At 37.4% G+C, this 12,245-nt stretch overlaps 1 protein-coding gene and 1 long non-coding RNA gene across 10 annotated transcripts in view; one reads left to right on the forward strand and one right to left on the reverse strand.

Moving 5' to 3' along the window:
• Positions 1-2,127, forward strand: part of LOC129531610 (uncharacterized) — a 36,131-nt gene extending 34,004 nt beyond the window's left edge. The window contains exon 3 of the long non-coding RNA XR_008676893.2: positions 1,812-2,127. This is a non-coding gene — a long non-coding RNA (uncharacterized lncRNA). The remainder of the gene's footprint in view (positions 1-1,811) is intronic.
• Positions 1-12,245, reverse strand: part of SANBR (SANT and BTB domain regulator of CSR) — a 72,826-nt gene that overhangs the window by 12,086 nt on the left and 48,495 nt on the right. For 4 of the 9 annotated variants that reach the window (XM_031008270.3, XM_063695862.1, XM_055377965.2 and 1 more), the window contains 6 exons: positions 10,450-10,541; positions 9,129-9,157; positions 8,974-9,047; positions 8,398-8,486; positions 5,235-5,326; positions 2,229-4,385 (listed from right to left, as the gene is read on the reverse strand). In XM_031008270.3, the coding sequence (XP_030864130.1) occupies positions 4,349-4,385; positions 5,235-5,326; positions 8,398-8,486; positions 8,974-9,047; positions 9,129-9,157; positions 10,450-10,541 (413 nt within the window). In that variant the 3' untranslated portion in view covers positions 2,229-4,348. Of the gene's footprint in view, positions 1-2,228; positions 4,386-5,234; positions 5,327-5,357; positions 7,221-8,304; positions 8,487-8,973; positions 9,048-9,128; positions 9,158-10,374; positions 10,542-12,245 lie in introns of those variants that run through there. The other 5 variants (XM_031008271.3, XM_063695858.1, XM_063695861.1 and 2 more) reach the window with 4 other exon arrangements.

Genomic DNA, 12,245 nt, shown 5'->3' on the forward strand with positions numbered 1-12,245 from the left:
GATTTTATTCTAGGTTTGATGGGATACTATTAGTGTTAAGCAGGGGAGTGATGTGATCTGAACTACATTGAAAAATCACGAACGTCGCTTTGAGCACAAGTTATACAGAAGTTGAAATGGAAGCTGGGGAATTACTTATGAGGCATTTGTAGTACTTTATGCAAAAGATGTTAATAACTGGGGGTGGTGATAGTGGAGACAGAAGCAAATGGATGTGGAGTACGTATGGGACTTGCTGATAAATTGAATGTCAGGTGTGAAGAAAAGAGAAGAATAAGGAATACTTTCTAGATATTTGCCTTGTGCACTTCGGTAGGCAATAATGCCATTTACTGAATTGGAAAAGAATGGGTTTGAATAAGCAGGGAGTTTGGGGGCAGGAATGGGAAGGGATATCACAAGTTCTGTTTTGATTATGTTAATTAAGTTGGAGATACCTACTGGTACTCCAAGTACAAATGTTAAGCAGTTGAGTAAACAAGCCTGAAACTACCGAAAGTGCACTCGAGTTGCCTGCTTTCAGTCTGAAGAAGCTGCCAGTGAGGCAGGAGGCCTCTAAGAGAAAAATTTCAGGCAACCCAAGGGAAAACTATTTCAAGAAGGTGTTGGAATGTATTGATAGACCCAGATTCCAACCCCAGTATGTAGTTTACTATGCCTCGCTGAATGTTCTCTTCCACCTGTAAAATGAGGATAATGCCCAATTTGGCGGCGGGGGTGGGCGTTGTGAGGCTAAAGGAGATAAGGAATATATCAGGAGCATGATCTTTAGCATAACCAAAGCATTCAACAAATAGCAACTACTAGGACCATCACCTTCAGTTTGGTAAGAATTGGCTGTGTTCATGAACAAATAGTAAGAAGCAAACTGGCTACATTTTCTCAAGGAAAGATACATCTTAGAAAGAGAGCTGCTGTTAGACTTTGCTATGGCCTTCACTTACTGTCCTTCAGTTGAAGCCTCTTTGAAAACAGCATAGCTCCCTACCACATAGTTCCCTACCACGTATCAGGAAACAGTATTCTTTACCTAGCTCTTTCTACAAATGCCACTTATTTTGCCTAAATAAGACATTTGATATGATTTGCTTTTAAGTTTCAAATGATGCCATAGAAACCACGAAAAGTATTAGGTGCCTCCTTTCTTGCACTAAATACATATACGCACACACATACACAGTCTTAACTCAAGTTACAGGAAAAGGGATATGAAACTCTCAAAGAATTTAGGCTACCTTCCACATGTTAACATAACAATGCAACAATAATAGCAAACATTTATAGAGGGCTTACTATAGGCCAGAAAGTACTGTGCTAGTTGTTTTAGATCTATTAACTTATTTAATTGCCCCAAAATCTTATAAGGGTGGAATAATATTATTCTTGTACCGTCTTCCCCAATAGATCAGCTTTAAATAGGAGAAAGAGAGTTAGCCTATTAGAATTAAACTGGCTAGCTATCCCAGTACTGAGAGGTGTGACATAGTTGCTCAGTGAATAGCTGAAGGTTGGCTACAGAATTAATTCCAGGAATTAAAGACAAAATACATTTTTTTGGTTTGTTTTTATATCATAACGTGTCTTCAGTAGACAAGCTTGACAGAGCTTCAGCCTCAGCTTCCAAAGCAATAAGCACATCTCACGGCACCTGGCTGAGTATTGTGAAGAAGGAAAGTAACAAATAAATGCAATTGTGTACAATCAGCATTGTTATCAGATCATCTTTTCTGAAATATGTTAACCCTTAAATGTTTAGTAAATCTTTACCAGCATAACCTCATTTAAAATAATCTTTTTTTTTTTTTTGACAGGGTCTTGTTCTGCTGCACAGGCTGGAGTGCAGTGGCACAATCAGGGCTCACTGAAGCCTTGCACTCTCAGGCTCAAGCAATTCTTCCACCTCAGCCTCCCTAATAGCTGGGACCACAGGTGCGTGCCACCATGCCAGGTTAATTTTTTTAATTTTTTTTTTTGTAGAGACGAGGTCTCACTATGTTGCCCAGGCTGATCTTGAACTCCTGGGCTCAAGCAATCCTCCTGCCTTGGCCTCCAAAAGTGCTGGGATTGCAGACGTAAGCCACTGTGCCTGGCCTAAAATAATCTAAAACTCAAAAATTTCACCTTGTAGCAGAGATAATTTTCCATGAAAACCCGTGGAATCTAGAGCTACTCCAGACTTTTTTTCTGAGAAGATGGAATAATTCAGATAAAGAGAGTTTCCAAACAACTTTTGTCATTAACATTTATTTCAATTAAAGAAATATGAATCCAGGATTAATGTAAGGTGAAATATTAAAGTATCTGGCAAAAGAAATGCTATTAAGAGTTTAAGTAAAATGTTTGCAGTACCAGTGCTATGTATAACAGACAAACATTAACAAAATTAAAAACACATTCTTTTTTTGTTTTAAATTGAGATGGAGTCTTGCTCTGTCGCCCAGGCTAGGAGTGCAGTGGCATGATCTCAGCTCACTGCAACCTCTGCCACCCGGGTTCAAACAATTCTTGTGCCTCAGCCTCCCGAGTAGCTGGGACTACAGGTGTGCACCACCATGCCCGGCTAATCTTTTTGTATTTTTAGTAGAGATAGGGTTTCACCACGTTGGCCAGGCTGGTCTCAAACTCCTGACCTCAGGTGATCTGCCCGCCTCGGCCTCCCAAAGTGCTGGGAATACTGGCATGAGCCACTGCACCTGGCCAAAAGCATTCTGAAGAGAATCAAATTCTGATAAACTCTGGTTTGTAAAAATCAATTCAGTGGTACAGTCCTCCCAGGGGAGAAGCAGTTTGCCTTTTTACCATCAGTTAAAAATCAAAAGAGCATATATATTTTTTCCTTATCTAGTCGTGACCATTACAGCACTGTTTACATGTACAAATCCAAATCCTTTAATCAGAAAACACAGTAAACTACAAAAAAAACTCTGGTATTTAACAGAGTACTTACATATAATATGTACTACAAGACATTTTCTTTCGAAAATAAAAGTCTATTTCCACAGTATCAAACAATTGTAACAAATATAAATGGGAACAACATTTCTAAACAGCAGTTCAAAAACCTTGGCAAAGCCAGTTATCAAATAACATCTAGCTTCATTTATCAACTAAAAGACTCACTAAAAAGAATGATTTCTGTACGTGTAAACTGAGTGTAACACTTCAATATTTCAATGGAAATTGCTCTTTTGTCACACATTATTAAAGTCTGTTCTCTGAATAATTTGAAGAAATGTCAGTTATAAGGCAAATTAAGACTTAAAAAAATAGAAACAGTGCATCTTAAAGTTTTTCAGAGACCTACATATAATTTACAAACACATAATTTATTATATGGTTATAGTTTGGAACAAATTTTCCCTGAGCACTCTTTCTGCCTGGTTAGAAAAATTTAAACATGATTTATAAAATAGAATTTTATTTTGATTTTTCTTGAATATATGCACATTTTCACCTATCTAATGTATTTGGAAAATTTTAGACCGAACTAGCAAGTATAACTGTTTTAAGGAGTTATTTGAATGGTTATAGAAATATGGTTGGGTTTTAGAGCCCTGAGAACTGTACAGTGGGTGTCTCATATAACAGAAATGATTTACTATCCTAAAACTATCAATGGTTATTTTACCAAATTCAGAATGCCACTAGTTTCACAGAGGACAGAGTAATAATCAGTAATTCCAGCTCAGATGATCAATAGATAAGCATTAAAAACTGAAAGAAAAAAAAAGTTGGATTAACATTGTACTTTCCACGATATAATGCTGAAAAAAATTAACCCTTCTGCCCAACACAGTACTGAAATACCTTACCCTGAAACTTCATTTAATGCAGTCTTGAGACCTGTCACTCCTTAATATTCATGCAGACTTAAAATTAGCATCATTGGGAATTTCGTCACACAACCTGCAGTTCTCAATGCTATCTCAAGATTTACAGCTCCAAAGACATACTACAATCAGTGCCATGCATGGTAACACTACCAGTTGTGTTCCCCTAACTTTTAAGGTCTTAAAAAAACTTGGCTACCTGACAGTTTAGGCCTCTTCTTTTTCAAATAAATAAAGGAAAACACTGGAAGTCTCGACTATGCAAATTTGTAAATAATTGCTTTCTACATAGCCTAGAATCATATTAGAAGAAAATCAGATTTAAAAAGTTTCATATTTACAATTAGATTTTCATAAAACCTAACTATGTATTTCTTTTAGAATTATGATTTATGTGGATTAAAATAATAATAACATAAAACAGTTGGAAGTCATTGTTCTGAAGATCTTCAAGAAGTGAGCAATTTCAGATGTCCAGAAGAGTGCCTTCTCTCTTTCTACTTATATTTTAAGGTACTTTATGCAGGACGCCCTTGACCAAAACGACTTTTAGACCTAGATTTTTTAAACAGAAAAGGAGGTCAGAATTGCTTCTAAAACAATAGGAAGTTGGTGCTCCTTTAGATTATGTTGGCTTGGCAACATCGAGGTTTAATAAATCTTCTTGCAGCTCCGTAATCCATTTTCTAAAACTCTTAAAAGGAGATGTATTTTTGGAATTCAGATTTGTTACTTCTCAGAGATAATACATTATGTACATTGTATATAATGGATCTGGAGCAGTGCCCCATAATCAAATATAAGTGGGATGAATAAAAAATATAAATGGTATCACAGCAGCTCAGTGCAAGTTTGAATTGCTACAAATGTATGAAAACACTTTTAGCTTTTTGAACTTTCTGGATTTCAGAATTATAAATAAGGAATTAGAATCTGTAATATTAATGTTCAAATCTCAGTAACTGTTAATCTCTAACAGAAAATTTGTGATGTAAAATGACATAAGACCCACCAGTTAGATTTTATTAAGAGAAATAAAATATAAAGCAAGGAGTGGTAAAGATTACAGTGATTTATATAAAGTATTAATATGTGATCTACAAACAGTACAAAAATTCTGCTACTGCCAGTAGCACTATAGCTTACATTTTTATCAGGAGTTGGCTCAGAATGAAGCTAGTCCAACAAGCAGAAAACTTTAAAAAATCCACAAAGCTATATTTTCATTAGATTTTATCTTTTAAGTTAAAATCTGTTTCTAATTAGTGCCTTGATAATATAATCATTGAAACAAAACATAAAACCAAACTCAAATGATATGTTTCTAGTGTTCATATGATTTATCTCAAAAAAAAAATTCACTTCAAAGCCACTGACACTCTGGTTTAGTTTATGCTGATTTACCTTGTGTTTTTCTCTGAGCTGCTTTGGCGTGCACTAACTGGCACTGAGGCCTTGATTTGTGCTTCCAGCCTGGAATAAATACCTCCCGCAAACTGCAGAATAAAGAAGCAATACTGTTATCTTCACAGAATCAATAGAAGCTCTGCTTTATTAAAATGGGATTACTTTTTAATTTAGAAGTAATTTTATTTTGATTTTTTAAATCCAGTCTTTTTGAGGTTTAATTTACATAAAGAAAAATGTACCATTTTAGTGTACAGGTGTGGGGTTTGACAAATGCATACAATTTTATAACTACTGTCACAATGAAGACACAGAAAATAGTCCTATCGCCCCCAAGAAAATTCCCTTGTTCCCCTGTCAAGTCGATCTACCTACCACTACCAATTTCTGGCAACTATTTGTCTGTTTTCTATCCCTATAGTTTTGCATTTTCCAGAACATTATATAAGTAGAATCATATAACATGTAGCCATTTGAATCTAGCTTCTTTCACATATAGGAGATTCATCCATATTGATGCATACATCAGAAGTTTGTTCCTTTTTTTTGGAGACAGCATCTCACTCTGTCAGCCAGGCTGGAGTGCAGTGGTGCGATCAAGGCTTACTGCAGCCCTGACCTCCTGGGTGATCCTCCTACCTCAGCCTCCAGAGGAGCTGAGACCTCACAGGTGTGCACCACCATGCCCAATTAATTTCTTATTTTTTGTAGAAACAGAATCTCCCTATGTTGCCCAGGCTGGTCTTGAATTCCTGGGCTCAATGTTCTTTTTGAGATGGAGTCTCACTCTGTGTTGCCCAGGCTAGAGTGCAGTGGCACGATCTTGGCTCACTGCAACCTCCACCTTCCGGGTTCAAGTGATTCTCCTGCCTCAGCCTCCTGAGTAGATGGGATTACAGGCCTGCACCACCACGCCCAGCTAATTTTTGTATTTTTAGTGGAGACGGGGTTTCACCATGTTGGCCAGATGGTCTTGATCTCTTGACTTTGTGATCCGCCCACCTTGGCCTCCCAAAGTGCTGGGATTACAGGTGTGAGCCACTGCACCTGGTCCAATGTTCTTTTTATATGCAGTTTGTTTTCCCATTTACCAGGTAAAGGACATCATTTATAGTATTTCTAGTTTTTAGCAATTATGAATAAAGCTATTATAAAAATGTGTGAATTGATCTGTATGGTGAGGGAATGTCTATAAGAAATTGCCAAACTCTTTTCCAAAGTGACCATTCCTTTTTGCATTTCTACTAGCTATATATGAGAGTTCCAGTTGCTCCACATCCTCATCAGCACTTGGTATGGGTTTTTCCCTTTGGAGACAGGGTCTCGTTCTGTTGCCCAGGCAGGAGTGTAGTGGCGTGCTCTTGGCTCATTGCAACTTCTGCCTCCCAGGCTCAAGCGATCCTCCTCCTTCAGTCTCGCAAGTAGCTGGGACTACAGGCATCCACCACCATACCCGGCTAATTTTTGTTACTTTTTTTGTAGAGATAGGGTTTCATCATGTCGCCCAGGCTGGTCTCAAACTCCTGGGTTCAAGTGATCCTTCCACCTTGGCCTCCCAAAGTGCTGGGATTACAGGTGTGAGCCACTGTATCCGGCCTCATTTAGGTTTTAATTTACATTTCCCTAAGGACTAATGATGTTGTATCTTAGCACATCTAATGATATATGCTTATCTGGCATGGAAATCCTTTTTTTCATGGTGTCTGTTTACTCTTTTGCCCATTTATTTTTATTAGGTTTTTAAATTTTATTATTGAGTTTTGAGAGTTCTTTATAGATTCTGGATACACATTCCGTATCAGGTGTTTTACACATATTTTCTCATAGTTTATGGCTTGTCTTTTCATTGTCTAAATAGTGTCTTTTGAAAAGTAGAAATTTTAAATGCTGATGAAGTCCAATTTTTCATTTATGGATCATGCTTTTGGTGTTGTAGGCTAAGAAATATTTTCCTAAGGTCACAAATATTTTCTCCTGTGTTTCCTTTTAGAAGTTTTATAGGGAAGTAAATTTTTAAATAAAAGAATTAGGGCAAGAGTATGGTACTTACATAATACCAATACTAATGATAATACATAATGTCATGACTAAAATGTAATTCTAGCAAGAATATAGGTGTTTCTTGTCACCATTTTCAGCAAGATGACATCTTATTTTAGAGATGACATCTAAGCACTACATGCAGAGTTGATGAAAATTGGTACTTTCAGACAGTCGCCCGCTGGATAGTTAGCATTTGGTCAACAACGCACAGTTAACCTACTCTTGGTGTGACGACACATTTTCAGCAATGATGTACTTTATTATATATGTTATAGATGACCTATGGACCATGGATAATAAGACATGGTGGAAAACTTTTACGTGAATAAACAGGCTAACTGGTACAGAATATAAAAAAATACATAAATGTGGCCAGGCATTGTGGCTCACGCCTATAATCCCAGTACTTTGGAGGCTGAGGCGGGCAGATCACGAGGTCAAAAGCTCAAGACCAGCCTGGCCAACATGGTGAAACCCCGTCTCTACTAAAAATGAAAAAATTAGCCGGGCATGGTGGTGCACGCCAGTAGTCCCAGCTACTTGGGAGGCTGAGGCAGGAGAATCACTTGAACCTGGGAGGTGGAGGTTGCAGTGAGCCGAGATGGCGCCACTGCAAGTCTCAGTGAGTGAGACTCCATCTCAAAAAAAAAAAAAAAAAAAAAAAAAAACAACAAAAAACCCCCACATATATTTGGCCAGGTGTGGTGGCTCACGCCTGTAATCCCAGCACTTTGGGAGGCCAAAGTGGGTGGATCACCTGAGGTCATGAGTTCGAGACCAGCCTGACCAACATGTTGAAACCCCATCTCTACTAAATACAAAAAAATCAGCTGCGCATGGTGGTGCATGCCTGTAACCCAGCTATTTGGGAGGCTGAGGGAGGAGAATTGCTTGAACCCATGAGGCGAAGGTTGCGGTGGGCCAAGATTGCACCACTGCATTCCAGCCTGGGCAACAAGAGCGAAACTCTATCTCAAAGAAAAAAACAAACAAACAAACAAACACATAAATTACTCTTTTAAAATTCTGCCTAAGACATCTTTATAATCCTAAGCTGAAAATAAAAGTAGGAAGGCATATTTTACACAAGTACAATACACTAGTACACAATTCTTACTTCTTTTGCTTCCTTTGACTTGACTCGGTCCAGATCCCCCAATCTCATTTTTATTAGGTGCCCTGTAATTTCAGTCATTCGCCGTTGATCTGAAGGGAAAAAAACACTAAACTTTACTTTTCATAAGGATGATATATAACTTTTTATTTCTCAAAAAGACTGTAATCACCTAGGGTTTATGAAAATATCCTTTGATACTATTTTACAGACACATACATCTATATATCTCTGAAGAATTTAAGTTAGCAAGTGGCAGATGACTCATCTGTGGATAATTGTGCTGCTTTTTAGATTACCATAAAACAGCCTAAAACATATTCAGTCATCTTTATGGTGAAAATAATGGGCAAAGGTCAATGTGAATGATCTCAAAACCACAGATGCATAAAATAATACATTATTCAGTGGAGTTGTCTAGTAATGAAACTCTGGTTGTTGCCTAAGGGAATATGCAAATTTGGGGTCTTACTTTAGCTAGAAACTCTAGAGCTATTCAGCATACTGTATAAAATGAAACACACACCAATCATTGCTATTTACATCCAATTTGTACATTACCCGAATAATAAAATTTACCGTCTTCTCTTTGTGCATCCTGGTTGAATCTCAAGGATCTTGTGGCATCCCACTTATTCTTCTGCATACTCACACTATTGAAAAAATTGGACAAAAATCAGCATTGATGCTTCTTTAAGAGTGGATATCCGATTGGATTAAGGAGCAATACTCACACGAAAGGAGACACATCTCTAGAAGCTGACTAAAAAAAAGTAGACAACATTAAGGCCCAATTAGAACATGTTTACTGATTAGTGCTATAGTTAGTAATAAAAAGAGTTCACTCTTACTGAGTGTGAAGACACTGTACCAAGAGCATTACAAGTGCTATTTCATTTAAACCCTGCACCAACCACATGAGACAGGCACTGTTAATATCTTCATAATAAAACAGGTTCAGAGAAGTTAAGAAACTTCTCCAAAAAGATACAGACCTAGAATTTGAATCCAGCTTCATTTGTTAACCTTGGAATCCCAGCTTATGCAATTTTTTTTTTTTTTGAAGACAGGGTCTCATTCTGTTGCCCAGGCTGGAGTGCAGTGGCATGATTATAGCTCACTGCAGCCTCGACTTCCTGGTCTCAAGTGATCCTCGCACCTCAGCCTCCTGAGTAGCTGGGACTACGGGTGTGTGCCACCATGCCTGGCTAATTTTTGTATTTTTTTTAGTAGAAATGGGGTTTTGCCATGTTGCCCAGGCTGGTCTCAAACTCTTGGGCTCAAGCAATCCACCCACTTTGACCTCCCAAAGTGCTAGGATTACAGGCATGAGTGATCATGCCCAGCCAGCTGATACAATTTTTTTTTAGAATTAACCCACTCATATGCCTGTGCTACTTAACACAAAGATGAATGTACAATGTGTCCAATGTAACTCTGTGGATCTTAACCCAAGACTCAACCTATCACACATTTTTGAAATTCACAGTTTTTCTTTTAGCCAATGGTGGTTATTACTATTCTCTTATTCCTACCTGGCTTTTTTACCCCTTCCTTCAAAGGCATGGAGAAATAAGAATTATTTTAAAATATCATAAAATATAATTTATTTTTAATTTAAAAGACTTTTTAATTTTTTGAATAAGTAATATTGGTTTAAAATTCAAAAGGTATAATGGCACATAAAATGAAAAGACTCTCACTTCTGTCCCTTACACGTTCAGTTCCCTTCCTGAGAGGCAACAAATTTTATCAAGTTCTTATGTAGCCTTCCAGAAACATTTTATGCATATACAAGGAAGTTATTTATATATTTCCCCCATCTACTTTACACAAATGGTAGCATACTATACCACTATATGTTTCTGCACCTTCCTTTTCTCATTTATCAATATATCTTAGAGATCTTTAATCTCAGTCTATAAAAAACTTCTTCATTTTTACATTGCTAGCATTCCATGTGTCTTCATTACTCTTAACTTTTTATTTTTTTCTGGCTATACTCACATGCTTATTTTTCCATATGAACTTTAACAACAGATAATTCAGAGTTACCTTCTCCAATGCCTTTTCTTTCCTCTGGGCACAGGGTGAAGATACCTGCTTTTTTGGTTGTCTAGTGAACTTCTTTGGCTTCTCCTTTTTCCCTGATAATGAGAAGACAATGTTATAAGCTCAGGCCCCATATACTTTTCCAGTCCACTTGTTACTTCTAAACAATAAGACCATTAAGAAAAACACTGTTTTAAGGAAACTAACAAATTAACCTCCGGATAAAAAGCAAATATACCATGAAGCAAAGCTGAAATTGCTTTACAGGGGTTCATTTTCTTTTTCTTTCTTTTTTTTTTTTTTTTTTTTGAGACAGAGTCTTGTTCTGTCACCCATGCTCCATGCTGGAGTGCAGTGGCATGATCTCGGCTCACTGCAATCTCTGCTTCACGGGTTTAAGCGATTCTCGTGCCTCGGCCTCCCAAGTAGCTGTAAGAAAGAAGTATTGAAATCTCTAGCTATAAGTGGTAATCTGTGTATTTTTCCTTACAGATTTGTCTGTTTTTGCTTTGTATATTTTAGGGCTTTATAATTAGGCACATTTACATTTATACTAAAAGTACAAAAATTAGCCAAGTATGGTGGTGCATGCCTGTAATCCCAGCTACTCGGGAGACTGAGGCACAAGAATCACTTGAACCCAGGAGGTAGAGGTTACAGTGAGCCAAGATTGTGCCATTTCAGCCTGGTAATAGAGCGAGACTCTGTCTCAAAAAAAAAAAAAAAAAAAAGAATATACAATGAGTGACTTTATGCCAATAAATCTGACAAACTGGATAAAATTCCTTGAAAGACAGAAATTATCAAAACAAATTGAAGAGGCAATAGAAAACTTGAATAGCATCTATTAACTAATGAAAGTGAATTCATAATTTAAAGCCTTCCTATAACAAAAGCTCCAGGCCCATATGGCTTCACTGAATTTTATTATTCTTTTAAGGGAGAAACAATACAAATCCTACACAAACTCTTTCAGAAAAGAGGGGTGATGTCACTCATTTTCTAATGTCATCATGACTCTGATATCAAAACTTGAAAAATACATAAAAAGAAAACTACAAATATCTCTCATGAACAGAAACAAAAAATCCTTAACAAAATATTAGCAAGTAAGCCCAGGCATGGTGGCTCACACCTGTAATCTTACCACTTTGGGAGGCCGAGGTAGGAGGATTGCTTGTGGCTAGGAGTTCAAGAAGATCCTGGGCAATATAAGGAGACCTTGTCTCTACAAAAAATCTTAAAGATTAGCTGGGCATGGTGGTGCACACCTGTGGTCCCAGCTACTCAGGAGGCTTGGGTGGGAGAACTGCTTGAGCCTTGGGAGGTCGAGGCTGCAGTGAGCTGTGATCACGACACTGCATTCAAGCCTGGGCAACAGAGAGCCCCTGTCTCAAAAATATATGTGTGTGTGTATATACATGCATGTATGTATATACACATATGTGTACACACATGCATGTATGTATATACACATGTGTATATACGTGCATGTATGTATATACACATGTGCATATACGTGCATGTATGTATATATACATAGATACACACATATATATATGCAAGTCCAATGCAGTGAGATGTAGGAGTTCAGTCAGGATGGTGGGAAAAACTGTAAAATAAACTTTCTTAGAAGGCCAGAAGGTTTTTGCAGAAGCCTCAGGATAGAGTTATGGCTGAAGGCAGCCTAATCCTCTTTGAGCTATAGCAAGGGTAATTAACATAGGAATGTAGAGGAGTCTATCTAAATAGCTTGTTTACTCATGTGGTTCTAAGACTAACCGTTGACAATCTGTGGG

Source organism: Gorilla gorilla, chromosome 12 (genome assembly GCF_029281585.2).
Source record: "Gorilla gorilla gorilla isolate KB3781 chromosome 12, NHGRI_mGorGor1-v2.1_pri, whole genome shotgun sequence".
In the NCBI taxonomy this organism is placed as follows: domain Eukaryota; kingdom Metazoa; phylum Chordata; class Mammalia; order Primates; family Hominidae; genus Gorilla; species Gorilla gorilla.